The sequence below is a fragment of the Pelophylax lessonae genome (genome assembly GCF_965119305.1).
Source record: "Pelophylax lessonae genome assembly, chromosome: 13".
Lineage (NCBI taxonomy): Eukaryota > Metazoa > Chordata > Amphibia > Anura > Ranidae > Pelophylax > Pelophylax lessonae.
In genome coordinates, this window is record NC_138780.1 from 7973878 (window position 1) to 8000174 (window position 26297).

The 26297-nt window shown below is 42.5% G+C and overlaps 1 protein-coding gene across 1 annotated transcript in view; it reads right to left on the minus strand.

Moving 5' to 3' along the window:
* Window positions 1-26297, minus strand: part of LOC309569902 (high affinity immunoglobulin gamma Fc receptor I-like) — a gene marked incomplete at both ends in the record, with an annotated part of 105878 nt that overhangs the window by 41552 nt on the left and 38029 nt on the right. The window contains 2 exons of the mRNA XM_082275893.1: window positions 4503-4784; window positions 10297-10566. Of these exons, the coding sequence (XP_082132019.1) occupies window positions 4503-4784; window positions 10297-10566 (552 nt within the window). The remainder of the gene's footprint in view (window positions 1-4502; window positions 4785-10296; window positions 10567-26297) is intronic.

Below are 26297 nucleotides of genomic sequence, written 5' to 3' on the forward strand. Positions count from 1 at the left end.
TCTTAAGCCATACCAGGTTTTGAGGATGCCATCGGGCTATCCAGTAGAGAAGTGTTCTGGAAGCTAGCGGTTCCCATTTCCTACATGCTTGTACATATCCTATGTTTGTGAGTATATTGCACGCTACCCTTCTCGATTTTATTAAACATTTTAGTGGTAATGCACAAGGTCGGTGCGCCCTTCTCTTGTCGTTTTCTTGTAGTGCCTTTTGGATACCCTTGGTCCTGAGGAGGGCTGCAAGACTGCTTCATTTGTGCCAAAAAACACCTAGAACATTTACCTTCCCGCATACCACTCAAGCGCAGGATACTGCCTTATGGAATTCATTAACCTCTGGGACCATCTTTGGTGGCGGAAGTGCTTACAAAACAATGGATTACTGGAGTTGGCGCACACTGTGCGTGTGGTCAGGTTAGGGACCATGGCCGCACCTTTGGTGGGGGCAGAGCTTATAAAAACAATGAATTACTGGAGTTGGCGCACACTTTGCGTGTGGTCAGGTTAGGGACCATGGCCGGATCTAGAGGGGTGCTGGGGTGGGCTGTGCCCCCCAAAATTTCAGTTGTGCCCCCTAAACTGGCCTTCCCCATGGGCATTGTACCCACACCTGCTGAGCTTCCAACCCAATCCTGCACTCAGGGCCAGGACAAGGGGCAGGGGGCAGCCTGGTGTAGTGAACTAAAGTCCTAACCGGAGAAGTGTCAGCAGCAGAGAAGAGAGAGCCAGGACAAGGTGCGGGCTCTCTATGCTGTAACAATGCTCCTCCATACAGCAGATTACACAGCCTCTTAATTTGGATGGTACACGGCTTGATTACCCGCCCCCTACCCAAATTTCTGGAAAATGAGCAGTCCTTGGAGGAGATAGGGGGTGGGTAATCAAGCCATGTACCGCCTGATCTTAGAGCAACCCTGTGTTATTCACTGTATGGGGGAGCGCAATTATAAAAGGAGGGGGGAGGGCACAGAGAGCCCGCACCTCCTCACTACTCCTGTAGTTCCCACCTGTAAGAATGGAGGAAGGAATTAAGGAAAGGGTCACTTGGATGGAGGTTGTGCTAAGAGGAGGGATTTGGGGGGATTAATGCTAGAAGGGGGAGTTGGGGGGGGGAATTTGTACTAGAAGGGATTTTAGAGGAGAAGATTTGTGCAGGGAGGTGGGATTTGGGAGAGGATTTACGCTAGGAGGGGGGATTTGGGGGAGAGGATATGTACTAGAACGGGGATGGGGGGGAGCATTTGTGCTAGGAAGGAGAGGATTTGTGCTGGTAGGGGGATTTGGGGGGAGGATTTACACTAGGAGCAGGGATTCAGAGGAAAGGATCGGTCCCCAGATGGGGTTTAATACAGCATGCACACAATGAAAAAAAGAAATGTAAAATTCAAACGTTTATTTTATATTATACATGGTAGTCTAAAATTGCAAAAAGGGAACTGGGTAAATGAATTACTCCAGGTCCTATATAAACATACATTCAGACTAGTACATCAGACAGGTTAGTGCAATAAACTGTGCCGTTATACAGTTACCAAATCAACAATAGGGCATGTACAAGGCCTGTAGATGGTGGTTCGAAAACAGTAATATTGGTACTAGGGGGGGGGGGGGAGAATTTGTACTAAGGGGGGGAATTTATTTTTGGGGGGGGGGATTTCTATTAGGAGGGAGATTTGGGGGAGAGGATTTGTACTAGGAGGGGGATTTGGGAGAGAGGATTTGTGCTAGGAGGGGGATTTGGGGGAGGATTTGTACTAAGAGGGGGGATTTGGGGGAGATGATTTATATTAGGAGGGGGGATTTGGGGGATTTGTACTAGGAGGGGGCATTGGGGGGAGGATTTGTACTAGGAGGGGGGATTTGGGTGATAGGATTTGTACTAGGAGGGAGCATTTGGGGGGGGGGGGAGATTTGGGGGAAGGAGTTGTACTGGGAGGGGGCATTTGGGGTGAAGATTTTGGGGGAGGGTTTGTACTAGGAGGGGGGGGATTTTGGGGACAGGATTTGTACTAGGAGGGGGCATTTGGGGGGGGAAGATTTGGGGGGAGGATTCGTACTAGGAGGGGGGATTTGGGGGAGAGGATTTGTACTAGGAGGCGGGATTTGGGGGAGGAGGATTTAAGTGTCTCTGACAGTTTAAAGTCACTACATAGACATAGACTCTGTTACAGTCAGTTCTCACCTACATACTGATAGGAGCCCATTGGTCTTTGTATGATTAGAGTGGCCCTATGGGTGAATTCTAATTACCTGCTGTAGATATTTCTTGATGTGGCTCTGAGTGTGAAGCACGTTTTCTTTTTTTACATCTCCAGATAAGAACAGCAGAAATGATGATGACCACAAGACTCCCGATTACAGCTGCAGCAATTACTGCCACCGGTGATTCTTTATCTGCAAGAAACATAATGCATTGGCAGAAAATTAGTATAAAGGACTTTTAATGACATTACATTACAATATAGCTTTTATAGCAATTATATATACAATAGCCTTAAAGTATAACTAAAGGTTAAGTGTTGGATAGAGTGGGGAGGTGTGACGGTATTAACCGTCACTGGGGGTGAAAGACAGATACTTAATAGTATGGATTGCTTCAAATGGCATCTGTATTTACACTTGTGCTAATGTCTATTGTACTTCAATGTCAGAGACAGGCTCTCCTTATTGTTTGTGTATTGAGATGGAATGTTAAGTCTGCCTGTTCCATTGTTAAATGTTAATGACCTCACATTGTTCTGTCAAGGTGGCTAGATAATTAGTATACAATTACAACTGCATATGATAATGTAATCAGGCAACCCCCTGACCTGTGTGTGGTAATATGATCAGGAGGGGGAGGTCCATGCTGTATATAAATTCTGTGTGACTGTTCAATAAAGAGTTCTATTTCACCCTCAATCTAGAGTCCTGTCTCTCATTGGGGGAATCTGCTACAAGGGATTGCTATGCTCTTCATACTCCCTTGAATAATCACTAAGCTCTTGTAAGAGCCTATTCCTGTTCCTGGTTCACTCTCTGGGGAAAGAGAGGTTCACCCACTGGAACCTGGAGCCTTGTCGTAGGTCCAGGGTGGGTAGGAGACGGCGAGACCACAACCAAGCTGCGGCAGTTTGTGGGGTCTGTGGTAGTTATGGTGTCTGGTGGAGTGCTTGGAGCCCTCGGGAAGCACTAGAAGCATCTGTCAATGGAGGAACCCAGTCGGGGTGCCAGTTGATTCGTTACAGGAGGGATTAGAACCCCTGTCATGTTTTTATTTCTGTGTGTGCTCCCGTTAAGGAGATTCCCCCTCTCTATTTACCCTGATTACCATTATAACTGAGAGTGAAAGTAAAAGAAAACCCCAAATTTTGGGTTTTCCCCAGAAAAGTAATAGAGGGAAAGTCTTCCAATGGGGATGCTAGTTCTGATGACCTGGGGGGTCCCCAAAGGAATTCCCTTAATTTGCAGGGATTTTCTCTCACTTCCTGTTTGGCGATGGGACAGGAAGTGAAGGGAAACAGATGGCAGAAAGAAAATCTAAGAGGGGTTATAGCCCTCCCTTACTCTATCCAAAAATGAAAGAAAAAAATTTTGCCTATACAGTAGTTCTACTTTAACCGATTGCCGACCGCCTGCCGCGGATATACTGTGGCAGGCTGGCTCGGCTGCGTGAACTGCCATAGCTGTACGGCGGTGCATGGGAGCACTCCTCCCATCAGGAGGCGGGGAAACCGATCCATGGGACCGGCAGCAGCGATGTCCCCCCCCTCCCTCCTTCCGTGGTTTGCCCGGGTCTCCCATCCCACCGGGAGACCCGGGCAACCAGCCTGCACGGCCACTGAAGAGAAGACCCGATCAAAGCTGCATTTGGCTCTGATCGTGTTTCCATGTAAAAAACCCAGAAGTGATGTCATGACCTCTCTTCCGGGTACTGGCGGCGCCAGATTAAAAAAAATGACAGCATTCAAAACAGCCAAACTTGGCGTTTTGAATGCTTTTAAGTGCACAGGAGGGGTTTGGGGTCTTTTAGACCCCCAGATCTCTCCACAACAGTACCTGTCAAGTGCTAAAAATTAAAAATATATATTTTTTTAAATGTACGAAAATATCGGCCAATATCGGCCGATACCGATATGGATTGGCCAAAATATCGGTATCAGCAATGAAAAACCGATATCGGTCGATCACTAGTTTCTACCCCCAGAAGAAGACTATATGTTGAAATGCGTTGGGGTCTTTCTGTCCACATATTTCAACTGTATTTTGTAAACTGGGGTTCACTCCCTGTATTTTTAGTCATTTGTGTGTTTGCATTGTTTTTAGCATGTATCCACTTATGACTGGTGCCTTCAAGGCTTTTTTGTACAAATTAAGTTTATATAATTTTTTATATATCTGTTATCTCCCTACTTTTTGCCTTTTTTTTGTATTTTTCTTTTTTCTTTGTTATTATTGGGTATTGTATAGTCCCGTCTCCCCTTTGTGATCCCATTGTGGATTTTCTATCAGGGTTACACACTCACCATATATCCGGATATAGATCTCATCACTCATCTTCCTCACAGTATCAGACGCCGTCCTCACTTCACAGGTATAATTCCCAGAATCCTCCAGCTGAGCTGACCGCACTCTGTATGTATCAGATACATTGTATCCCCGCACAGTCCGTCCATCTCTGTAGAAGGCAAAGTGCAGCTCTGTGCCGCCTCTGGGTTGGTCCAGTCTGGTGTCACATCTCACCCTCACCTCACCTCCTTCTATTACCCTGGACGGGGTCACTTTTATTTCTGGAGTGGAGAAGAGCTCTGGAAGAGGAAATCGTTAGAAATAGCAAATGATGGGAATACGTTAATAATTCTCTAAATGCTGACAAATCCCACAATGCTGTGCAATGGACATAGAAAAATTTCCATCTGTCTTTGGCTAATTGGACCTGTTGTGTCCACTACAGTAATACACAGTAATAGAAAGCCCGGTATGGTCAGCTTTGTCCCAAGTCATTTATTCTACCTGTATATTTGGATTGTGAGTAGTGATGGGCCAAACACCCCTCTCACACCAAAACTCTCAAACAGGGGAAAAGTTTGGCTCGAGCCGCAAACTTCATTAAAGTCTATGTGAGCCGAACATGAAAAATCAAAAGACCCCACTTTGAAGGCTTATATGCAACTTATTGGCCATAAAAGGGATATGGGCACAGGTACTGCCCTGGGGGACATGTGTCAATGCCAGCATTTTTTTTTTTTTTTTTTAAACTATTGTTTTTTTTAGAAGCAGTGGTTTTAATGATACCTTAAGTGAAACAATAAAAGCAAAAAATGAATGTAAGTATAGTGTCCCTTATTCTGCCTGTAGCCAAATCCCAATTAAATTGACTCCCAGTTGCATCACAGATGCTGGCCTGCAATATATAATAATAATAATAATAATAATATTAATATATAAAAATAATAATAATTAGAAATGAAATGAACTACCCAACAAGTGCCGTCATCCAAATAATAACATTGAGAAAAAAGTTGGGAAATGTATGGTTGGTTGGGAAGTGATGGTTTGGTTTTTCCAACCATACGTTTCCCAACTTTTTTCTCTAAAAATAATAGTAATATACAAAAAAAAAAAAAAAAAAGAAAGAAAGCACGGGGTTCCCACCCCAGTCCATACAGGGCCCTTTGGGTCTGGTATGGATTTTAAGAGGAACCCCACGCACATTTTTTTTTAAAAAGGGTGTAGGGTCTCCCACCAAAATCCATACCAGACCCTTAGGTTAAGGGGAATCCAATGCCAATTAAAAGAAAAAAGGGGGGTTCCTCTTAAAATCCATACCAGACCCAAGGGGCCCGGTATGGACTGGGGGGGGGACCCCATGCTTTCTTTCTTTTTTTTTTTTTGTATATTATTATTATTTTTTTATATTAATATTATTATATGCATTTATATTAATATATATTAATGTTATTATATAAATTATTTAATTATATTTATTTTTTTAAAGGCCTGGGGTCCCTCCAAAATCCATAGCAGACCCTTATCCTAGCATGCAGCCTGGCAGGCCAGGAAAGAGGGGGACCAGCAAGTGTCCCCCCAGACCATACCAGGCCACATGCCCTTAACATTGGGGGGATGGGTGCTTTGTTGACTGACCATGTTGTTGGGGACAAGGGCCTCTTTTCCACAACCCTGGGCTGTGGTTGTAGGGGTCTGTGGTCAGGGGGCTTATCAGATTCTGGGAGTCCCCTTTTACAAGGGGACCCCCAGATCTCGCCCCTCCATATGAATGAGTATGGGGTACCCTACCCATTCACCAAAAAGTGTCAAAAATCATGATGCCGATGCCACCGCCTCTGTTGTCAATCATGATGCGGATGCCACTGCCGGACCCGAAAAAAAAAACGCTCTGCCTTTAACTAAGGCAAGCCGCCAGGTGCCTGTCTTTCCATTTGACAGTTCTTATGTAGGTAAGGGCAGGGCCAGCATGCACGGTCGGTGATGTCACAAGGGGGGCAGTGCCACCAGGCGACATCATGAGGTGGCTCCACTGCTTACCTATATAAGAACTGTCAAACATCAAGCCAGGCATTTGGAGGTTTGCCCTAGTTGGCGGTGGAGCATTTACTTATTTTTTTGGGACCCAGCGGGGGTGGCGGCGTCGTGATCGACGATGGATCTACATCGGGGGACATTCTTTATGAGTCATACTCATTCACATAGGGGGGCCTTGTTAAACGGGGCTTCCAGATTTGGATAATCCCCCCGCCCGCAAAACCCCACAACCACAGCCCAGGGTTGTGGGGAAGGGGCCCTTTTCCCCATCAACATGGGGACAAGGTGCTTTGGGACGGGTGGGCCCCCCATGTTGAGGGCATGTGGCCTGGTATGTTCCAAGAGAGGGGCCCTTATTTGTCCCCCCTTTCTTGGCCTTCCAGACTGCAGGCTCAGCTAAGGGTCTGATATGGATTTTTGGGGAGGCACCACGCTGCTTTTTCTTATTTTTGGCGTGGGGCCCCCCTTAAAATCTATACCAGACCTAAGGGTCTGGTATGGATTCTGGGGGGGGCCTTATGCTATTTTTTTTTTAAAACATTTTGCCGTGGGCCCAAAGGGCCTGGTATAGACTGGGGTGGACCCCAAGCCATATTTTACCAGCATTTTTTTTACTTTCAGCTGCCAGCGGGGAAGTCCGCTGACAGCTAATGGCTCATCGGTTGTTAAGGATGCGGTAGCCCGCTTTTGGCTCCGCTCCATAACAACCAGCTTACACTGTGCCCTGATAAGGCAAAGCTTTGCCCAGTCAGGGCTTGGAAAGCACTGTGCAGTTGCAGGGCGTTTTGTGGGGTGAACACCCACCAAATGCCCTGCAAATCCGGGTGTTCACCAAACGGGTGATGTTCAGGCTGAACATTTGCTCAGCCCAAACCCAGAGATCCTGGAGGAAACCAATTCAAACATACAACCTTCAAGCAGGCAATGTCTTGAGTAGTGATGGGCTTAACACCACTCAGTTTGGTTTGCACCAGAACCCCCAAACAAGGCCTATAAAGTCTTAAAGTCTATAGGACATGAACATGAATAATCAAAAGTCCCCATTTTTAAGACTTATATGCAAGTTATTAGCCATAAAAAGTGTATGGGGTTTCTGGGTACTGCCCTGGGGGACATGTATCAATGCAAAAAAATAACTTTTTAAAATATAATTTTTGAAGGAGCAGTGATTTTAATGATGCTTAAAGTTAAACAATTAAAATGAAAAATTCCTTTAAAAAAACAGTGTGGGGTCCTCCCAAAATCCATCCCAAAATTCATACCAGACCCTTATACGAGCATACAGCCTGGCAGGCCAGGAAAGGAGGGGGACAGGCGAGCCCCCCCCCCCTCCCCCCATCCTGCTGAACCATACCAGGCAACATGCTCTCAACATGGGGGGGAGCGTTGGGGCGGGGGGGGGGCCCAAAGCACCTTTTTACTAAAAAGTTAAAAAATAAAAAAACAATGCCCTCCGATGTAAATCCATAAAAAATAAATAAATAAATAAATAAATACTCCGCCTCCAACAAAGGATAACTGCAAAATTCCTGCTCCTCCATCTGACAATTCTTAAATAGGTAAGGGGTGGGGCCACCTGGTGATGTCACCTCATGGCCCGTCCCCTTGTGATGTCACTGACCAGTGCATGCTGGAATGCATTTTTCTTTGTTTCTGGTATAAAATTATGCAAATAATCTTTCTTCATAAATGTAGGCCAGAATGTATTCTGCTTTATTTATTTGGTGAAAATAACACAAATCAGTGTATATTTTTTAGTCTATAAGAAAGTTATAGAGCCTACAAACTATGGTATATATATACTGTATATATATATATAAATATATATGAAAATTGGCCAATTCTTATGTACAGATTGCCTATCTCATTTCTTGAGGCCCAAAAATGTCAGGACAGTACAAATACGCCCAAAATGACCCATTTTTGGAAAGTAGACAGTCCAAGGTATTTTGTAAGAGCTTGGCGAGTTACATACTGTCACCAATGAAATACAATGCCATCATATAACTGGGGTGGTGATGATCAGGGACGCAGACTGGTGGCAGTACAAAAAAATAAAACATTTATCATTTTTATTTTTTTTACAATACATTTTTATTTTAATTTTTTTAAACACACGGTGACCAGAGCAATATCATGTTACCATAGTATCATTGTACTACTTTTTTTTTTTTTTACACATTATGATTGCTTGTAGCAGTGAATTTCATTGCTACAAGCAAGCATTTTACTGAATGAAACTGATTCAGTTTGTTTGGTTTTGATTTGCTGAGATTGGCAGGAGCTAATCACATGGTACAGGTGAGCTGTGATTGGCCCTGTCTGTACCATGGGTTCACATTGACTAATCACAGCTAGCAACACAATTGTACACAATGGATGTCATGAAAGTAAGCCATCCATTGTTTACAACTGTCATGTGTCATGCTGTGATTGGTTACAGTGGTCACATGGTACTGGCCAGTAAAAGATTGTGCCTCTGCGCGGCTCCATGGCCATGTGAGTGGCGCCTTCAGACAGGAGATCAAATGACATCCAGTCAAAAGGAAGAAAGTCCCGCCCTGCCGTCAATCTGCTAAAGGCCTGGTAGGAAGGTGTTCAAGAAAATATAAATCTTTTAAGAAACAAATATGTCGGTGACATGGCTTTTCTGATAAACAAAAAAAAATGTCGCTTTAGCAGTCTGCATGGTGAAATTTAAGGTCAATTTCAACAACAGGGTCCCTTTAACCACTTACCAACCGCCCCACGCAGAATTACAGCGGCAGGGTGGCTCAGATGCGCATAATCACGTAGATCTACCTGATTATGTGCATGAGGTCTCAGCGGGAGCAAGACTGGGGGAGGAGCGGGCTCGATCGCCGCTGGCCTCCTGCGATCTTTGGGGAAACTGACAGGAGAGCCGCCTGCCTATGTAAACAAAGCAGGTGGCTCTCCTGTCAGACAGACACAATGAGATTGTGTCTCAGCTAAGCTGAAACCCTGATCTCTGTGTGCCTGCGTGCCTGTGAGCCCCCCCCACAGTCAGTAAGCACAATTTGGGATTACACTTAACCCTTTGATCACCCCCAGTGTTAACCCCTTCCCTGCCAGTGTCATTATTACAGTAACAGTGCATATTATTTAGCACTGATTACTGTAGCAGCGTCACTGGTCCCCAAAAAGTGTCAAAAAAGGTCAGTTAGGGGTCCAATCTGTCCGCCGCAATGTCGCAGTCCCACTAAATAATCGCAGATTACTAATAAAAAATAAAAAGTCCAAAAATCTATTCTGTAGTTTGTAAACGCTATAACTTTTGCGTAAACCAATTAAAATACGCTTTTTGGGAATTTTTTTTTTTACCAAAAATATGTAGCAGAATACAAATTGGCCTAAACTGATAAAATAAAAAAATATATATTTTTTTTTTATTGGGAATGTTTTATAGCAGAAAGTAAAAAATATTGTGATTTTTTTTTTCAAAATTTTCGCTCTTTTTTTGTTTATAGAACAAAATCTAAAAACCGCAGAGGTGATCAAATACCACCAAAAGAAAGCTCTGTTTGTGGGAGGGATAAAAAGGACATACATTTTATTTGGGTACAGCGTCGCACGACTGCGCAATTGTCAGTTAAAGTAACGCCGTGCCGAATCGCAAAAAAATGGCCTGGTCATTAAGGGGGTAAAAACTTCTGGGGCTGAAGTGGTTAAAGATCATTTTTTAATCAGAGTTTACCTTCCTCTGAATCAACTAATATTTCTAAAAATAGAGTTTTAAATAGGATTTTAATTTACCTTCCACAGAGATAAAGGAGACATCTGAGTACTCATTAACATTTGACTGATCATAACGTTGTATTTGTTTAGTACATTTGTAGAGTCCAGACTGACTCATCCTTATATTAGGAATATGGAACTCGGAGTCGGTTTCTGATGATTTTATCTCCTGATCATCCTTGTAGAATGTTGTGTTTATTGCATTGAAATCTTTTACATGATGACATCTCAGAGTCAGGGGGTCTCCTTCATATATGGAGGATGGAGGTCTCTGCAGGATGACATGATCTGAAATGTAATAAAATGTACTTTAGGTTGTTCTATTCACACCCAACAATCTGTAACGATGGAGATGAGATGATGACTCACTTATTGTAACATTTAGGAAGACGGGATAACTGATATCACTATCATTGATCCGACACTGGTAATCTCCACTGCCCACCAAACTTGAAGATATTATATGAAGTCTCTGTTGATCTCCTTCTGTCGATGTCTGGTTTCTGTACCATTGATAGGTCCGGGACTCCTCTGGTACAGTAGACGGCACATCACATGTCAGAGTCACATTGTCAGTGTATAGAATATTCCCCCAGTTGGGTGTGAAGGTCACCACAGGTTTGATGGCCTGTCCTATAGAAGAAAAGAGATCACACAGAACACATAGATAGCACAGTGTGCAGCAAAACACAGAGAGGTGACCACATCTTGTATGAGAAAAAAACAAATATCCTCTGTAAAAATAGGAATGTTTTTAGTCCTGGGCACAGAGATTTTCCAGTATTTCGGTAAATCTCTGTTTGAAACAATGAAAAAATTACTCTCCCTAACTCCGTTGCTGCCAGATAAATTCTTGTGCCTTTGGCACACATTTTAAAAAACAATTTTAAAATAATTTTAAGATTATTTTAAGATTTTAAGATTACACAAACACCCCCCCCCCCCAATACATTATATCTTTTCTGAAAGCAGAGATCCTTGAAGAATATTTTTTTTTTATGTCACACAATATTAGCAAACACAATATATTACCCAGTTTTTGGTAAAATATAAAAGAAAAAGTTGTGCCGAGTAAAAAGATACCCAATGTACCAAGCCTTAAAGGGAAGCTCCAGTCGAAAATTAGATTTTTCCTATTAATAGTATGTTAAATATATTTATCTCTGATATTATTCGTATTCTGGCTAGCTGCTTGTGTAGCTTAGAAAGTCTTATCTAGACTAGACAATCAGCATCTTCCTGTTCTTCACCGACAACGCTATTTCCCTTTATCTGAATTTGCTAAGCTGTATTTCACTTCCTGAAAAGGTTGTCGGTCTTTCTTAGACAGGCATGCCTAGACCTACCCAGCCCCACCCCCAGCCCCACCCCCCATACATTTTATATATTTTCTGAAAGCAGAGATCCTTGAAGAATAAAATGGTGGTAGTTACATTTTTTTTTCATGTCACACAATATTACAATATATTACCCAGTTTTTGGTCAAATATAAAAGAAAAAGTTGTGCCGAGTAAAAAGATTCCCAATGTACCAAGCCTTAAAGGGAAGCTCCAGTCAAAAAATAAATTTTTCCTATTAATAGTATATTAAATATCTCTATCGTTGATGTTTTTCATTTTCTGGCTAACTGATTGTGTAGCTTAGAAAGTCTTATCTAAACTGGACAATCAGCTTCTTCCTGTTCTTCACTGCCAATGCTATCTCCCTTTATCTGAATTTGATAAGCTGTCTTTCACTTCCTGAAAAGGTTGTCCATCTTTCTTAGACAGGCATAACTAGACCTACCCAGCCCCGCCCAGCCCCAGCCCCACCTCCATCCCTCCTATCCTTCACAGAACATGATCTCCTCCTGTCTTTATTGCTTTGTTTAGGCTAGCAGCTTGTTCTGAAAGAGAAAGAGAGAGAGAGGGAGAAAGAGAGGGAGAGAGAGAGAGGGGGGGGGGGAGAAAGAGAGATAAGGGGAGGAGGGGGAGAGGGGGAGGGTCATGTGACCAGCACAATATATGAAAGAAATAAGGTAGAAAGGAATATTTGTGAAAGTTTACAAGGATACAGATCAATTTCTATTGCTCCTTACATGTGAGTAATGAGTTTTAGGCTCTGTTTCCACTAGTGTGACTTGTCATCCAACTTTGGACACACAAAGTCGCATAAAAAGTTACAGCCCATTGATTTCAATAGCACCCATTCCCATCGATGTCACTTTGAAAGTAAGGGGCATTGAAAAGGTTCCTGCACTACTTTGATGCGACTTAGATCCAGAGTTGGATCAAAGCTGCACTCAAAGCCGCAATCCAAATTGCACAACGTAAGAGTCACACTAGTGGAAATATAGCCACTAGGTTAGAGTGCGACTTTGGAGTGCAACTTTGATCCAACTTTACACTTTCTGGATTAAAGTTGCATCAAAATTTGCGTCATTGTAGTGCAGGTACCTTTTCAAGGTCGCTGAGGCATAGATGGGAACAGGTGTCATTGAAATCAATGGGCTGCCTGTGACTTATCATGCGACTTAATGTATCCAAAGTCGAATGATAAGTCACACATGTGGAAACAGAGCTTTAGTCTACGTTTCCACTATTGCGATTTGGAGTGTGACTTTGATGCGACTTTGATCCAACTTTACACTCTCTGGATCAAAGTTGCATCAAAAGTTGCATCAAAGTAGTGCAGGTACCTTTTCAAAGTCGCATAGATGGGAACGGGTGTCATTGATTAGTCACACTAGTGGAAATGTAGACTGTGTGGTTGCCTGTACTATGCTCATTGTAGACTCCTATGGGAGTATTCATTCAAAACCCAGCACAGCTTTACTGTATATGTGCCCCTCCCCCCCAGTACATCTATACTGTATATGTGCATCCCCCCAACACAGCTATACTGTAAATGTGCCCCTCCCCCCAGCACAGCTATACTGTATATGTGCCCCTCCCCTCAGCACAGCTATACTGTATTTGTGCCCCTCCCCACAGCACAGCTATATTGTATATGTACACCCCCAGCACAGCTATAGTGTATATGTGCCCCTCCCCTCCCCTCCAGCACAGCTATACTCTATATGTGCCCCCCTCCCCTAGCACAACTATATTGTATATATGCCCCCCCCCCCACAAATCTATATTGCATATGTGCCCCCCAGCATAGCTATATTGTATATGTGCCCCTCCCCTCCAGCACAGCTATACCCTAAATGTGCCCCTCCCTCCCCCCAGCACAACTTTACTGTCTATGTGCCCCTCCCCCCAGCACAGCTATACTGTATATGTGCCCCTCCCCCCAGCACAACTATACTGTATATATGACCCCCCCAACACAGCTATACTGTATATGTGCTCCTCCCCTTCATTTTCTTATGAATTAGGATGTACAACGCATCCTTACTGATGAGAGAACACTGGGCGGAAACCTATGATCAGCTCCTCCCATTCTGTATACGACCACTGGCTACACAGGAACAGGGCCCCTCCAAGGAAGTAATGTCATTGGCCACACCCACTTGCTGCTCTTGGACTCAGCAAGGAGAGGGATTGAAGTCATGTGACAGCACTGAATACTGCAGAATTCAGGTAGAAAAACTGGGATTTGTTTCATTTTGACACATAAGGCTGAACTCCGCCCACATTAATGATTGCAGGGGAGAATTTAGGGGTATCAGGCTGTACTTCCGCCTTAAAATTGTGTGCATCGGTAAACACAGGCAACCATCTTCTGTGACAAAAATTTGGTGATGCAATAAAAGCCCATACAGGTCATTAGTTTAGAGTTACAGTAAATGTGATTAATGGGCCTGGAATTGTTGCTCTCGCTCTGGTGTTCACAGAGATATGTAACTTGTGTAGTGACATTTTCCTGTGTAGGCACACCCAAAATTGTAAAATTGTTTGTTGGGTAAAGTGCTTTGGTGTATCTCTGTATCCATTCTCACATAGACAGCAAGTGAGAGAATATCTAAAATCGTTGAGAATAGAAAAGGAAGATGAAGTCTGGTATCACTGGAGACAAGGTGGAGGTTGGAAGGAGGCAACCAACTGTGTCAGCTGTGTGTTTGTCTAAAGGGGACATCGGCTGGTGTCCTGAAGAACTCGGTCTATCTAGTTGTGAAGGGACTTTGCTCATAAAGCACAGGTGTCAAACACAAGGCCCGCAGCTCAAATCCGGCCCAACAGGCCCTCTCCTACCCCCCTTGTCTCAAATTCAGAAGAACTTATTTAATATGATAACGAGTAGACACATTTATGTAGTCTTACTGATACAACTGGAAAAATTTTAATAAACCTGCGCTATGGTACGCTAATGTATTAAAGAAGCTGCTGCTGTTATGCAAGGTACGAAAACCTCAAAGTACCAAAACCATATAAATAAAGCGCTGCTTCAAATTGATGTGCAATATAGGCACTCAAGTGCAATAAACAATAATAAACAATAATAAACAATAAACAATAATAAACAATAATAAACAATAATAAAGTACTAGTGCAAAAATAGATTACATAAAGTCCATGATACAAAATATAGTGCAAAAAAGGTTATCAGTGGTTTACCCCAAGGTTCAGTGTTGGGACCCTTACTTTTTAATATCTTTATAAATGATATAGGGTCTGGGATTAAAGGTAGATTCACCTGGTGATCTGGCCAGTAACACATCTCTAGCATTAGTGAGACACAACTTTGGATGAAGGAGCAAAGGAGGCAGGTATGGACAGCAGCCTTTGGGGTGATGTGAGAAGTACTAGCAGATTTATATACAGTCAAACAAATTGAAGCCAAACTGTACCTAATATTTTATAATCAGATACAACAAAGAGCTTTTTCTTTGTGGGATAAACGTTTTACATAAATAATAATACATTTTACAATAAATAAAAGCTGATCATTGTAAGCACCCCTGCCAGTGTTATATATGGTCTGCCTCATCCATGTAACTTCAAGAGGGCTTTTCTGACTTACTGACTGGATTACCAGATGAAATTAGAAGAAAGAAAACCTAAACTAATACAACAGTCGCATGTAAGAATTGGTAAACTGCAATATAATAAATGTTTGCTTTTGGGTTTTAATACTGCTTTAATGCAAAGCTAATAACAAAAATATAATCAATGATCCAAACCTGTTCATCATTTTTCATTATTTTTGTATTTATAGCAAATTGTATCAGATTTGTACTCACCAGAGTTTCCCACGCTCAAAGCTGAAAAGCCAAAATGCACTTTTTAGACACTAAAATATACTATAATATACTATAATAATAATACTATAATATACAATACACATCAATAAAAAATATCTAATGTATTTTATTCATTTTTCTTAATTTTATTTTCATTTAAAATATTATACTTTTTTATAACCAGGATGTTAGGATCCCAATTTTCTCAGGTCACCAGAAGAAGATCGGATTTGCCAATCTCTCTTAGATGACAAAGAGTGGTTTGTCAAGGTCGGGTTAGGCAACTAGACCTTATGTTTTCATTCCACCATTGGGTAGGCATCAATTGCCCTTTTATTCACCTTATAAACCCCCTTACACAGTGGACATGCTCATTTACCCATCAGATCCTTCCATTTATCCATCATAACCCCTTACCAAGACACTCCTATAATTCTTTACCTAGCCAACCCACCACCACCACCTCCTTTATGTTTTTATTAATCCAAGGAGAGAGGATACTCGTGTTATGTAGACCTAATGGGAATTTTGGGTCACAAAGGTATTCACCTCATAAACCCCCTAACACAGTGGACATGCTCATTTACCCACCAGATCCTTCCATTTATCCATCATAACCCCCTTACCAAGACACTCCTATAATGCTTTACATAGCCACCAGCCAACCCACCACCACCACCTCCTTTATGTTTTTACTAATCCAAGGAGAGAAGATACTCGTGTTATGTAGACCTAATGGGAATTTTGGGTCCCCAAGGTATTCACCTCATGAACCCTCTTACACAGTGGACATGTTCATTTACCCATCAGATCCTTCCATTTATCCATCATAACCCCCTTACCAAGACACTCCTATTATGCTTTACGTAGTCACCAGACAACCCACCACCACCACCACCTCCTTTATGTTTTTACTAATCCAAGGAGAGAAGATACTTGTGTTATGTAGACCTAATGGGAATTTTGGGTCACTAAGGTATTCACCTCATAAACCCCCTAACACAGTGGACATGCTCATTTACCCACCAGATCCTTCCATTTATCCATCATAACCCCCTTACCAAGACACTCCTATAATGCTTTACGTAGCCACCAGACAACCCACCACCACCACCTCCTTTATGTTTTTACTAATCCAAGGAGAGAGGATACTCGTGTTATGTAGACCTAATGGGAATTTTGGGTCACCAAGGTATTCATCTCATAAACCCCCTTACACAGTGGACATGCTCATTTACCCTTTAGATCCTTCCATGTATCCATCATAACCTCTTACCAAGAAACTCCTATTATGCTTTACCTAGCCAACCCACCACCACCACCTCCTTTATGTTTTTACTAATCCAAGGAGAGAAGATACTCGTGTTATGAAGACCTAATGGGAATTTTGGGTCACCAAGGTATTCACCTCATAAACCCCCTTACTCAGTGGACATGCTCATTTACCCACCAGATCCTTCCATTTATCCATCATAACCCCCTTACCAAGACAATCCTATTATGCTTTACGTAGCCACCAGCCAACCCACCACCACCACCTCCTTTATGTTTTTACTAAGCGAAGGAGAGAAGATACTCGTGTTATGTAGACCTAATGGGAATTTTGGGTCACCAAGGTATTCACCTCATAAACCCCCTTACACAGTGGACATGCTCATTTGCCCACCAGATCCTTCCATTTATCCATCATAACCCCCTTACCAAGACACTCCTATAATGCTTTACGTAGCCACCAGCCAACCCACCACCACCACCTCCTTTATGTTTTTACTAAACCATGGAGAGAGGATACTCGTGTTATGTAGACCTAATGGGAATTTTGGGTCACCAAGGTAAGTGGCATTGATAGGAGTTGTAGAGGACAAATGGAATTTCGAAAAATATGTTCTCTGGAGCGATAGCAATTTAAGGACTTGAGTTTGTGTAATGGAATATTTTTTGACCACAGAATTCTGGAGGTATGGTAAGGGAGAATAGGCTGTTTTTCAAACTGTATTCAGGGAATTTTGGAGTTTGGGATATGCCATTGGGCTATTTGAGAAAATCGAGAGGATAAATAGTATAGCCAAAAGTCAGGTACTCCCAATCCACACTTGTGTTGTGAAGTAAATAGAACCGTTTTAGAAAACCGGGAATTTGTCCATATATAAATTTATTCATTTCTTTTTGAAATTTCGTAAGGAGGTACTTGTTCAACCTAATGGGAACGGCTCTAAATAGGTATAGGTCAGAGGAAGAGAGGGGAGATCGTACGTGTGCGGTGAAACTGGAACTGACAGCCCGAATTCAATGAACAGCTCGCCTGATCCAGGCCATCCAGGAGAGGGACTCCGGATCGTATGGGACTACAAAGCCTGGAAAACAGAGAATCTCATCCTAAATAAGTCACCTTATTGTCACGGAAATTCGTTTCCGAACCTACCTTTCCTCTACGCACTTTGGGTCTATAACCCAACACCTATGCACATTTATGACTGTTTGTTACAACTTTCTTTGAACATATGTCTATATAAATAAATTATCCAAGATTTTACATATACAACTGTGTATCTATCACATGCCCATAAAGTCCCACAATACTTGGCTTGAGGCACCAAACAACCCCCTACTCTAGATATATAGGGACGGAGGCAGACAAAACTAGAGCTCTCCCGAGATCAAACATACAACCCTACAAAGCCCAGCAGTTACCTCCCTGGCCCAGGTGGCCATAAGGCTCATTAGGTCTTAATACCGTACGGTATCTAAGACCCAATACTTCTGGTGAGTGCATACCCCCCATTATTCCTCACGGTTGACACCACAAGTACCAGCATTTGGACTATTGGAGGACCCAACACAAAGCACCTGCACTTTCCCTTATTGGCACTCAAGCTTTATCTGTATATCCACCCAAGTCACATATGAACTTTTTACTTGGACTATAATTTTGGCACCATTTTGCACTCAAAGGCACCTATATGTTTTTATTGTGATTTATATTTATATCTATTTATATATATATATATTGTGACATTTATTTACCCACATACATCTTTTATCACGCACATGTCAATATATTAATTTATTTATTTATGATTTTATGATTTTTTTTGGGGTTAATCAATTTAATCATTCTGAATCACTCAGCATTTCACTTATTTGTCTACCATTCTTAAACCTATCAGTTGTCCATTCCTGGGTTTATTATCAGCAAGCGCTATAGTAAACCCCAAATATTTTGGGATTTCACCTTCTATCTAAATAGGTATAGTACCTTTGGTAGGACAGTCATTTTGACTGCAGTGACCCTGCCTAGAAAGAAGATGTGAAAGGCCTCACCACCACCTCCTTCATTAACCGGTTGCCGACCGCCGCAAGTACATATACTGCGGCGGTCAGCCCCGGCCAGGCAAAGTGACGTACTGGTATGTCACTAGCCTGTCACTTGCTTGTGAGCCAATAGCGGGCAAGCGCGCGCCCCGGCTCGTTCCCTGGGAAGTCTGTGCGTGTGACCGGCGGACGCGATGTCCGCCGGTCACTCGCGATCGTCCGCCGTGAAGGGAGAAAAGCAGGCGGCTGATGTAAACAAGCCGCCTGTCATTCTCCCCTGTGTAGGAATGGTGATCATACGGTTCTACTTTGTAGGACCGTTGATCACTGTTCCTACACCAGTAGCCATGTCCAATCACAGTAAGAAGCACGCCCCTAGGGACACACTTAACCCCTCCTTCCCCAATAAAGTTAACCCCTTCCCTGCCAGTGTCATTTTGCAGTAACAGTGCATATGTATAGCACTGATTACTATAGAAATGTCACTGGTAACCCCAAAAGTGTTAAAAATGTCAGTCAAGGGTCCGATCTGTCCGCCGCAATGTCGCAGTACCGCAAAAAAAATCACAGATCGCCGCCATTACGCGTTAAAAAAAAACACCAAAAATGACAGAAATCTTTCCCTTAGTTAGTAAACGCAATAACTTTTGCGCAAACCAATCAAAATACGCTTTTTGCGATTTTTTTTACCAAACATATGTAGCAGAAAACAAATTGGCCAAAAATGTTTAAAAAATTTTGATTTTTACAGTTTTTTTTTGGGGAATTTCATATAAAAAAAGTGAAAAATATTGTTATTTTTGCAAAATTGACGCTCTTTTTTTGTTTATAGCGCAAAAAGTAAAAATCGCACAGGTGATCAAATACCACCAAAAGAAAGCTCTGTTTGTGGGAAAAAAAGGACGTCAAATTCGTTTAGGTACAGCGTCGCACGATCGCACAATTGTCCGTTAAAGTCACGCAGTGCCGAATCGCAATCAGGTCAGGAAGGGGGTAAAATCTTCCGGGGCTTAAGTGGTTAAGCCTATTTCCTTCAGCAGCCAGACCCTTCCCCTTCAACCTTTTACAGTTCCAGGCAATCAACTACTAGAACAGAATTATGGAGCCACCAGATTTCCCCTTTACTAACCAAACAACCAGACCACCCAACCCTTCATAACCTGTATACAGTAAGTCCAGAGATGGAGATACTGGAATTCTGTGTAAAAGTGAATATAACCTAAAACAATATTGTAATGGCATGAGACAAGGAACAATTGGCAGAAGACCAAGGACACATACAGTGGGGATCGAAAGTTTGGGCACCCCAGGTAAAAATTTGTATAAATGTGCATAAAGAAGCCAAGGAAAGATGGAAAAATCTCCAAAAGGCATCAAATTACAGATTAGACATTCTTATAATATGTCAACAAAAGTTAGATTTTATTTCCATCATTGACACTTTCAAAATAACAGAAAACCAAAAAAATGGTGTCTCACTTTTATGCACATTAACCACTTAACCCCCGGAAGATTTTACCCCCTTCCTGACCAGTGGTTTTTTTGCGATTTTTTACTGCGTGACTTTAACGGACAATTGCGCGGTCGTGCGACGCTGTACCTAAACGAATTTGACGTCCTTTTTTTCCCACAAACAGAGCTTTCTTTTGGTGGTATTTGATCACCTGTGCGATTTTTTGATCATGCGCTATAAACAAAAAAAGAGCGTCAATTTTGCAAAAATAACAATATTTTTCACATTTTTTTATATGAAATTCCCAAAAAAAAATGTAAAAATCAAAATTTTTTAACATTTTCGGCCAATTTGTTTTATGCTACATATGTTTGGTAAAAAAAATCACAAAAAGCGTATTTTGATTGGTTTGCGCAAAAGTTATCGCGTTTACTAACAAAGGGAAAGATTTTTGTCATTTTTGGTGTTTTCTTTTTACGGTACGTCACTTTGCCTGGCCGGGGCTGACCGCCGCAGTATATGTACTTGCGGCGGTCGGCAAGTGGTTAATACAAATTTTTACCTGGGGTGCCCAAACTTTCGATCCCCACTGTACCCTGGTACCCTACCCTAGCATTGCCCCAACCTTACTACAGTTTTCTCCTTAGAGCTGACAGTCAACTTACTTCAACATTTACTTGGCAATTAAAACAAAGCTCTTCTGAAAATCCCATTTGTGGTTCTGACTTATATAGATAAATGTAAAACTTGCAGCCTGTGTGACAAGACCACAATCTGAGCTTACAGTCAATACTTATAAAGTAGCACAAGTCAAAAATAATGCTCTGCCCATATGCCTATAGCTCCTTTCTGCAATGCACCATTACTGAGAGTGGGTTATACTATTGTAACATAATGTATTTCTCATTTAACTAGATCGATCGTACATTACCCTTTAGATGGAAAGACATTCATCTGATACTCAGAATAAAATAATAGAATACTAAGAATGAAAAAAATATATATCTTTCTACTTACATAGGTACACGATGGCGAGAAAGACTGACATGGTGGACGGGACCTTGAAGTCGTGACTCTCCTTCTGAGAAGCAGAAGTTTTGATCGTCTTCGCACTTCTTAAACTTTATTTATAGAGATTGCACAAGAGAAACAATGTCATAAGAATGCAGAAAGAGGAATAGCCAAAAAGATCTCAGTTCTGTCTTCTCTGATATGATAGTTTAGAAAATAACTCATATTACCTTTTTAGGGTGGACACTGCCATCCCTGTACTTTATTTATAGAGATTTCACAAGCGTTAAAACCAATGTTGTGAGAATTCCAAAGAGGAATATCCCAAAAAAACTCAGTTCTGCTTTGATAGTTTAGAAAAAACTCATATTACATTTTAGGGTGGACACTGCTATCCCTGTACCCGGGATTGCTGGTCTGGATAGTTCATATGATAGTAAGGACACTTGCTTGGAGTTCAGTGTTGTTACTTTGGCAAGGTTTGGCTTCCATTGCTATCTTACTGAATAGTACACCAGCGATACCATACAGTCAATCTTTTTTGTATATAGGAATTATAAAACACAGGTAGGGATCGACCAATTATCGGCAATGCCAATATATTGAGGGGCCGATATGCACTTTCCCCGATATATATCAGCCCCGGAGGTTACCGATATTGCCATTATTTCGGGAAAGTCCTAAAGCTAGAGGCATCTCCCCAGTACCGGCGTCCATAGCTGACGGTCGGCTGTCTTGTAATGATAACCGATGCGGCTGAGAAGCCGCTCGGTTGTCATTACAAGGAGCGGGAGGGGACGTCTTCCGCGGCTTGCCCGGGTCTCCCGTCCCACCGGGAGACCCGGGCTTCCTACCTGCACGGCCGCCGAAGAGAAGACCCGATCAAAGCCGCATTCGGCTCTGATCGGGTCTCCATGTAAAAAACCCGGAAGTGATGTCATGACATCACTTCCGGGTACTCGGCGGCAAATTAAAAAAAAAATGTGAGCATTCAAAACACCCAAACTTGGCGTTTTTAATGCTTTTAAGTGCAGAGGAGCAGTTTGGGGTCTTTTAGACCCCCAGATCCCTCCACAACAGTACCTGTGAAAAAAAAAAAGAGGAGGGGTTTGGGGTCTTTTAGACCCCCAGATCCCTCCACAACAGTACCTGGGAAAAAAAAGAGGAGGAGTTTGGGGTCTTTTAGACCCCCAGATCCCTCCACAACAGTACCTGTGAAAAAAAAAAAAGAGGAGGGGTTTTGGGTCTTTTAGACCCCCAGATCCCTCCACAACAGTACCTGGGGAAAAAAAAGAGGAGGGGTTTGGGATCTTTTAGACAGTATTTCACAACAGTACCTGTAAAAAATAAATAAATGTCTGAAAATATCGGCCAATATCGGCCGATATCGATATCCGATGACCAAAATATCGGTATCGGCACAAAAAAAACGATATTGGTCGATCACTAAACACAGGCTAGAGCCTACAGGCAATCCTTTGGGGTAGATGTACAGAGATAAGAATAGAAACAGGTGCTCTTTTGGGGTACATGTACCAATAAGAATAAAAACGTGCTCTTTTAGGGTAGATGTACCAATATGACTTGTAATCTCGGTAACAACCTACAGGAAATCCTCTGATGTAGATGTATCAATAAAAATTGTATCCGGTTACAAACTACAGACAATCCTTTGGGTAAGACGTACTGATGAGTATAAAAACCAGCACCCTTTTGGGGGAAATATGCTGATAAGAATAGTAATAGTATTCCAACCCCATTTCTTGTATGTGACATCATAGCAGCCAGAAGAACGATAGCCCCTGATTGGAAACAGACTGATCCACCGATTCGCTCACTCTTTATCCAACACCTCAACACCAGCACACAATTTGAGTTGATGTTTGCCATTAAAAGTGGCAAACGAGCATCCTTCTGGAAGCAATGGCATAAGTGGCTGAACCATTTGGACTGCACAGCCAGTATCTAATATTTCTAACCTGGCCTTTCTAAGGCAGACAACAGCTTTTCTTAGGTATCCTGTAGAGACTTTCTTTATCTACAGATCTTGTCTATTTTATACTACATTATCGCTTATTGTTTCCTCACTCATGGGTCCCCACCAGTGGTGTATTTTGGTTTTGTGCTGCCCTAGGCAAGACTAAAATTGGGCGCCCCCCTATGTAAATTTGCCCCGGTCCTTCCTTTTAACGGATGTGACTCCCTTCAAAATGTAAGGACTACAAGTCCCAGCATGAACCCCTGAGATGTCACGAGAGGGGGGGGGTGAGAGAGGGTAGGAGAGAGAGGGGGTGAGGGAGGGAGAGAGAGGGGGGATGAGAGAGGGGGTGGGTGAGGGAGAGAGAGAGAGGGGGTGAGAGAGAGGGAGAGAGGGAGGGGTGAGAGAGGGGTGAGAGAGAGAGAGGGGGGTGAGAGAGAGAGGGAGAGAGGGAGGGGTGAAAGAGAGAGAGGGGGGATGAGAGAGAGAGAGAGGGGGGATGAGAGAGAGAGAGAGGGGGGTGAGAGAGAAAGAGAGAGGGGGTGAGAGAGAAAGAGAGAGGAGGTGAGAGAGAAAAAGAGAGGGGGTGAGAGAGATAGAGGGGGTGAGAGAGATAGAGGGGGGGTGAGAGAGAGGGGGGATGAGAGAGGGGGGATAAGAGAGAGAGGGGGAATGAGAGGATGAGAGAGAGGCTGCCCCCCTGCAAAGTGCTGCCCTAGGCCTGGGCCTTGTCGGCCTAGGCCAAAATACAGCACTGGTCCCCACACAATCACAAGTTGTTATTGTATAACGCACTGCTGTAACTTTTCATGTCCAGTTGGATAATGTGTTGATCAATACCCAAAAGTCTTTACCTCCTTTGTCTTACTCTTATATCCCTTAATCTCTCAATTATCTATGCATCCCATTGCAAAAATGTTTTACTGCTGTAAAAGCTTTGTAATTACCAATCCTGACACCTTTGACACCTTGTTTGTCGACTTTCTTTGCCAACATCTCTAAGTGGCTGAACCATTTGGACTGCACAGCCAGTATCTAATATTTCTAACCTGGCCTTTTAAGGCAGTCAACAGCTTTTCTTAGGTATCCCGCAGAGGCTTTCTTTATCTACAGATCTTGTCTATACTACTATGTCGCTTTTTGGTTCCTCACTCATAGGTCCCCACACAATCACAAGTTGTTTTTTTTTTTATTCCCCATATGAGTTTTTCATAGAAGATACAACAATACGGGAAATCAGGTATCGTAATCATGCAATGCACATTCGAGAAGTCAGAGTAAACAATAAAAACAAAATTCAGTATAGAAAAAAAAAAAACAAGAGAGGAGTATTAACCGGTTGCCGGCCGCCGCAAGTACATATACTGCGGCGGTCAGCCCCGGCCAGGCAAAGTGACGTACCGGTACGTCACTAGCCTGTCACTGGCTTGTGAGCCAAAAGCAGGCGAGCTCACGCCCGCTGAGGCGCGCGCCCGCCCCGGCTCGTTCCCAGACAAGTCAGTGCGTGTGACCGGCGGAAGTTCGTGTGACCGGCGGACCCGATGTCCACCAGTCACTCGCGATCGTTCGGCGGGAAGGGAGAAAGGCAGGCGGCTAATGTAAACAAGCCGCCTGTCATTCTCCCCTGTGTAAAAATGGAGATCAGACGGTTCTACTATGTAGGACCATTGATCTCTGTTTTTACACTAGTAGCCATGTCCAATCACAGTTATAAACACGCCTCTAGGGACACACTTAACCCCTCCCTCTCCAATACAGTTAACCCCTTCCCTGCCAGTGTCATTTTTGCAGTAACAGTGCATATGTATAGCACTGATGACTGCAGTAATGTCACTGGTAACCCCAAAAGTGTCAAAAATGTCAGTCAAGGGTCCGATCTGTCCGCCGCAATGTCGCAGTCCCGCAAAAAAATCGCAGATCGCCGCCATTACTCGGTAAAAAAAAAACAACAAAAATGACAAAAATCTTTCCCTTTGTTAGTAAACGCGATAACTTTTGCGCAAATCAATCAAAATACGCTTATTGTGAATTTTTTTACCAAACATAGGTAGCAGAAAACAAATTGGCCACAAATTTAAAAAAATTTTGATTTTTACATTTTTTTGGGGGGAATTTCATATAAAAAAATGTGAAAAATATTATTATTTTTTTCAAAATGTATGCTATTTTTTTGTTTATAGCGCAAAAAGTAAACATCGCAGAGGTGATCAAATACCACCAAAAGAAAGCTCTGTTTGTGGGAAAAAAAGGACATAAATTTTGTTTGGGTATGGCGTCGCACGACTGCGCAATTGTCAGTTAAAGTTGCACAGCGCCGAATCGCAAAAAGTGGCCCAGGCGTAAGACAGCAAAATCCTCCGGTGGTAAAGTGGTTAAGTCAGACAACAGCTTTTCTTAGGTATCCCGTAGAGACTTTCTTTATCTACAGATCTTGTCTATACTACTATGTCGCTTTTTGGTTCCTCACTCATACAACAAGTTGTTTGTTTGTTTTTTTTCCCCATATGAGTTTTTCATAGAAAATATATAACAATATCGGAAATCAGGTATCGCAATCATGCAATGCACATTCGAGAAGTCAGAGTAAACAATACAAACAAAATTCAGTATAAAAAAAACTAAGAGAGGAGTATTAAAGGGAGGAGGGAATGGGGAGATACAAATAACCAAAATATTCTTTAGATGGTGAACACAAAGTAAGAAGAAGAGGGGTCCAACAAAAAAAAAAAAGATCTTTCTACTTACACAGGAACACGATGGTGAGAAAGACAGACATGGTAGATGGGACCTTGACGTTGTGACTGTCCTTAGAAGCAGAAGTTTTGACCGTCTTTGAACTTCCTGAACTTTATTTATAGAGATTTCACAAGAGTTAAAACCAATGCCGTGAGAATGCAGAAAGAAGAATAGCCAAAAAGATCTCAGCTCTGCCTTATCTGATATGATAGTCTAGAGAAAAAACTCATATTACATTTTAGGGTGGACACTGCTATCACTGTATCCGGGATTGCTGGTCTAGCTAGTTCATATGATAGTAAGGACACTTGCTTGGAGTCCAGTGTTGTTACTTTGGCAAGGTTTGGCTTCCATTGCTATCT